Source organism: Carcharodon carcharias, chromosome 16 (genome assembly GCF_017639515.1).
Source record: "Carcharodon carcharias isolate sCarCar2 chromosome 16, sCarCar2.pri, whole genome shotgun sequence".
In the NCBI taxonomy this organism is placed as follows: Eukaryota; Metazoa; Chordata; class Chondrichthyes; order Lamniformes; family Lamnidae; genus Carcharodon; species Carcharodon carcharias.
The window spans coordinates 116,883,851-116,889,850 of NC_054482.1; the positions used below are offsets into that span (position 1 = coordinate 116,883,851).

A 6,000-nucleotide genomic window follows, 5' to 3' on the forward strand; every position below is an offset into this window, starting at 1 on the left:
ACTGAATAATATAAGTTAGAATGGCAGGTCAGATGTTATGTTGCAGCTGGGGGATGGGGGAGCTTTTGGATGCCAAGGCGATCCATGACAAACACGTCTGCAAGAAGTGTAAGCAACTTGAGGAATAATGGATCAGGATTATTGATCTGGAAGCTGAAATGTACACACCGTGCAACATAAGGGATATGGAGAAATATCTGAATACTTTGTTCCAGAAGACAGTCACACCTCTTAGAAGAGGGTCAACTGTTTTGGTCAGCAGTGAGGGACAGGAGGATGTGACTGTCAGTGAGGCAGGTAATGGGACCAAGCAGACAGTAGTGGAGGTGCTCACAACTTGTGTGGATGAAAGCGAAGTCTGCAAGGTGGATGAGTGGGCTGGTCATGGCACCATCGCACAGAAAGCCGTTCAAGAGGGGGTGAACAAAAAGGGATGTAGTGGTCGTAGGGAATAATATAGTGAGGGGGATGGACACTGTCCTCTGCAGCAAAAAGCAAGGCTCCAGACGGCTATGTTGTCTGCCCCGTGGCAAGGTTCAGGACATCTGCTCAGGGCTGGAGAGGAAGTTGCAGTGGGAGGTGGAGGATCCAGTTGTCGTGGCCCACGCAGGTGCCAATCACATAGGTTGATCTAGGAAAGAGGTTCTGCAAAGTCAGTATGAGGAGCTAGGTACCAAATCAAGAAGCAGAACCTCAAAGATAATAATCTCTGGATTATTACCTGAGCCATGTGCAAATTGGCATAGGGCAAATAAGATTAGAGAGACAAATGCTCAGAGACTGGTGTGGGAGAGGTGGGTTCCGGTTTGTGGGGCACTGGCATCTGTACTGGGGAAAGTGGGACCTGTACCATTGGGACGGTTTATACCTGAACCGTGCTGGGACGAGTGACCTCGCAAATCGCATAACTAGGGACGTAGAGAGGGCTTTAAACTAAACAAGAGGGGTGAGGAATCAAGCTTGGATAGAGGGAGCAACTCAAGGTGTAGAGTCAAGACAGAGGAGCAAAATAGTAAGATGAGAAATGAGGGTCAGAGAATGGCAAGAAGGGACAGAGAGAAAAAACCTAATAATACATCAACAGTCAAGACCAGATGTTACAAAAAGACAAAACTGAAGGCTCTCTATCTGAATGCATGTAGCATTCATAACAAAGTAAATGAATTGATGGCCCACATTGAAATAACTAAACATGATCTGCTAGCAATTACGGAGATGTAGCTGCAGGACGACAAAGATTGGGTCCTTAATATTGAAGTGTACATGACACACATTAAGAATAGGAAGCTAGGTAAAGGTGGAGGAGTAGCACTGTTAATCAAAGAGGGCATTGGTGCAATAGTTAGAGATGACCTTGTTTCAGGAGATCAGGATGTAGAATTGGTTTTGATGGAGATGAGGAATAGTAGGGGGAAAAAGTCATTAGTGATAGTGGTGTACAGGCCCCCTAACAGTAGCCACAGTGTAGGACAAAGTATGCAAGAGAAAATATTGTGTGCTTGTGATAAAGGGACGGTAATAATCCATTTATGCGTACTCTCTGCTTTCTGCCAGCCAACCAATCTTCTATCTATGTTACCCACTATACTGTGCGCTTTTATTTTCCATAATAATCTTTGCTGTCGCACCTTATCAAATGCCTTGTGGTAATCCAAGTACAGTGTGTATACAGGCTCCCCTTTATCCACTGCGCATGTTACTCCTTCAAAAAACTCCAATAAATTGGTTAAACATGATTTTCCTTTCACAAAACTCACAAGTTGTGAGCACCTCCACTACTGTCTGCTCGGTCCCATTACCTGCCTCACTGACAGATTGGCGGTAGTAGCCTGGATGAGGAGTTCTTAGAATACTTTCGAAATAGTTTCTTAGGGCAGCATGTTCTGGAACCAACCAGACAGCAGGTTAATATTAGACTTGGTATTGTGTAACGTGAGTAAAGGCACCCCTAGGCAGCAGCAACCACAATATGATTGAATTTTACATCCAGTTTGAAAGGGAGAAGAGTGGGTCTAAGACTAAGACTAAGACACCTTAAACTTAAATAAAGGCAACTATATGGGGATGAAAGCTGAGCTAGCTGAAGTGAACTGGGAAACTAGGCTAAAGGATAAATTGGAGAAGCAGTGGCAGACATTTAAGGGGATATTTCAGAGTATTCAGAATAAGTACATTCCTATTATAAAGGAAAATTCTACGAGAAGAACCCACCATCCGTGGTTAACTAGAGATGTTAAGAATAGCATCAAACTGAAGGAAAAAGCATATCTCCGCAAAGATGAGTGGCAGGACAGATGATTGGGCAGAATATAAAGAATGGCAGAGAATGACTAAAAGGTTAATCAGGAGAAAGAAGTTAGAGTATGAGAGGAAGCTAGCTAGAAATGTAAAAACAGATAGCAAGAGTTTCTACAGGTATTTAACAAGGAAAAGAGTAAGTAAAGTGAGTGTTGGTCTTCTAGAGGGTGACAGTGGGAAGTTAACAGTAGATAATAAGGAAATGGCAGAAGAAATGAACAAATATTTTGCTTCTATGTTCACTATAGAGGACACAAAAAACATTCCAGTAATAGCTGCAAATCAGGAGGTGAATTGGAGAAATGAACTTGGTAAAATTGAAATCACTAGGGAAATGGTACTGAACAAACTGATGGAGCTGCAGGCTGGCAAGTCTCTGGGTCCCGATGGACCACATCCTAAGGTCTTAAAAGAGGTGGTCGATGAGCTGGTGTTAATTTTCCAAAATGCGCTAGGTTCTGGAAAGGTTCCATCAGATTGGAACGTAGAAAATATAACTCCTCTATTCAAGAAGGGAGGGAGGCAGAAACGATAGGTCAGTTAACTTCCCCACGACAGACGTCAAACTATTAGAATCAATCATTAAGGAGGTTACGGCTGGGCACTTAGAAGAATCAGTATAGTTTTGGGAAAGGAAAATCATGTTTAACCAATTTATTGGGGCTTTTTGAAGGAGTAACATGCGCAGTGGATAAAGGGGAGCCTGTATACACACTGTACTTGGATTTCCACAAGGCATTTGATAAGGTGCGACAGCAAAGATTATTACGGGAAAATAAAAGCGCATGGTGTAGTGGGTAACATAGATAGAAGATTGGCTGGCTGGCAGAAAGCAGAGAGTACGCATAAATGGGTCTTTTTCTGATTGGCAGGATGTGACAAGTGGCGTCCCACAGGGCTCTGTACTGGGGACTCAATTTTTATGATTTATATCAACAACTTAGATGAGGGGAGTGAAGACATGGTAGCTAAATTTGCAGATGATACAAAGATAGATAGGAAAATATGTTGTGAAGAGGACATGAGGAGGTTGTAGATGGATGTAGATAGGTTGAGTGACTGGGCAAAGATCTGGCAAATGGAGTTTAATGTGGGAAAATGTGAAGTTGTTCACTTTGGCTGGAAGAACAAAAAAGCAGTGCAATACTTAAATGGAGAACGGCTGCATAATTCTGAGGTGCAGAAAGATTTTAGATGCTTGCGCACGAGTCACAGAAAGTTAGTATGCAGGTACAGCAAGTAATTAAGAAGGCTAATGGAATGCTATTCTTCAATACGAGAGGGATTGAACATTAAAGTAAGGATGTTATGCTTCAGTTATACAGGGCATTCGTGAGACTGCATCTCAAGTAGTGCGTGCAGTTCAGGTCTCCTTATTTAAGGAAGGATGTAAATGTATTAGAGGCGGTTCAGACGAGGTTTACGAGATTGATACCTGAGATGAGTGGGTTGTCTTATGGAGGAAAGGTTGGACAGACTGGGCTTGTTTAGAAGTTTATTTGTTAACTGGAGTTTAGAAGAGCAAGGGGTGATTTGATTGAAATATAAAAGATCCTGAACGGCCTTGACAAGGTGGATGTCGAAAGGATGTTTCCTGTTGTGGTTAGTCCAGAACTAGGGGGCACGGATTTAAAATTAGGGGTCGCCCTTTTAGGACAGAGATGCGGAGAAATGTTTTCTCTCAGAGGGTTGTGTGACTTTGGAACTCTCTGCCTCAGAAGGTGGTGGAGGTGGGGTCATTGAATATTTTAAATACTGAGGTAGATAGATTCTTGTTAGGCAAGAGAATCAGAGGTTATCAGGGTTAGATGGGAATGTGGAAATCGAAACACAAACAGATCAGCCACGATCTTATTGATTGGCAGAGCAGGCTCGGGGGGGCCAAATGGTCCACTCCTGTTCCTATTTATGTTCTTATACTTCCTATATTGATGTCTAAGTCATTAATGTACGTTACAAACAACAAGTGTCCCAGCACCGACCTCTGCCCAGCACCCACCCCTGCCCAGCACCCACTCCTCTCAGGCAATCGCAAAAACCACCTTCCACCCTCTGCCTCTTGCCACTCAGCCAATTTTGGATCCAAGTTGCCCTGGATCCCAAGGGCTTATATTTCACCCCTTTCCTATTTCTACTCAGTTCTGTTGAAGGGTCATGAGGACTCAAAACATTAACTGTGTCCCTCTCCGCCGATGCTGCCAGACCTGCTGAGTTTTTCCAGGTAATTCTGTTTCTGTTTTGGATTTCCAGCATCCGCAGTTTTTTGTTTTTAGCTCTTAGGTTCTTGACCAGCCCTCACACCACCCCACCCCGCCCCACGAATTGACCCCTCCCCCCCCACTGACCCCTGTCCTCCCCCCACCCCCGACTGACCCCTGCGCTCCCCCACCCCCCCCCGACTGACCCCTGCGCTCCCCCGACTGACCCCTGCCCTCCCCCCACCCCCCCTGACTGACCCCTCCCCCCCACCCCCCCCGACTGACCCCTCCCCCCCACCCCCCCTGACTGACCCCTCCCACCCAACAACCCCCGACTGACACCTGCGCTCCCCCACCCCCCCCCTGACTGACCCCTCCCCCCCACCCCCCCTGACTGACCCCTCCCCCCCACCCCCCCTGACTGACCCCTCCACCCCACCCCCCCTGACTGACCCCTCCCACCCAACAACCCCCGACTGACCCCTGCGCTCCCCCACCCCCCCCCGACTGACCCCTGCGCTCCCCTGACTGACCCCTGCCCTCCCCCCACCCCCCCCGACCGACCCCTCCCCCACCCCCCCCCGACTGACCCCTCCCCCACCCCCCCCTGACCGACCCCTCCCACTCAACACCCCTCCCTGACTGAGCCCTCTGGCCTGGGATTGTGAACCCAGGGACCGGGTCTCGGAGCTGACGGAGCCGCCCGGAACCGGTGAGGCCGCAGACTGGTCCACACCACCGGCCCCAGGCCGCTGCAGTCACCCGCCGCCGACTCGAACCAGCCTGTCCGGCCGCGAACCCTTACCTCAGCCCGGACCAACATCGCTGCGTCTACCCGCCTGACAACTGGGAGGACCCGGATCATCGAGCCCCGCCCCCCCCCCCCCTGCCGGGTCCCGCCCCCTGCCGGGTCCCGCCCACCCCTCCGCCCCCTGCCGGGTCCCGCCCCCTGCCGGGTCCCGCCCCCCCCTCCGCCCCCTGCCGGGTCCCGCCCCCCTGCCGGGTCCCGCCCCACCTCCGCCCCCTGCCGGGTCCCGCCCCCCTGCCGGGTCCCGCCCCCCCTCCGCCCCCTGCCGGGTCCCGCCCCCCCTCCGCCCCCTGCCGGGTCCCGCCCCCCTGCCGGTTCCCGCCCCCCCTCCGCCCCCTGCCGGGTCCCGCCCCCACCCCGCCCCCTGCCAGGAATTGCCTCCCGCTGCTGGACCGCGCCTCCGCTCTGGCCACGCCCCCTCCGCTCTGGCCACGCCCCGCTCCGGGAGTGAGTCTGACTCCGGGTTTGTGTTTTCTGCCCGTGTCCCTGGGAAATCTGATAAACCCGCAACCAAAGCAAAACCTCCCCATAGGTTTTGTTAAAAGACAAGAGGAGAATCTCCTCCTCTTCACCCTGGACGTCCAATCCCTCTACACCTCCATCCCCCCACCAGGATGGTCTGAGGGCCCTTAGCTTCTTCCTCGAACAGAGGTCCGAACAATCCCCATCCACCACTACTCTCCTCCGTCTGGCTGA

The 6,000-nt window shown here is 50.4% G+C and overlaps 1 protein-coding gene across 1 annotated transcript in view; it reads right to left on the reverse strand.

Annotated features, from left to right (window-relative positions):
* Positions 1–5,360, reverse strand: part of acadm (acyl-CoA dehydrogenase medium chain) — an 81,785-nt gene extending 76,425 nt beyond the window's left edge. Inside the window, exon 1 of the mRNA XM_041208143.1 lies at positions 5,302–5,360. Coding sequence (XP_041064077.1) covers positions 5,302–5,319 — 18 coding nt within the window. The 5' untranslated portion in view covers positions 5,320–5,360. The remainder of the gene's footprint in view (positions 1–5,301) is intronic.
* Between the last annotated feature and the right edge of the window lie 640 nt (positions 5,361–6,000).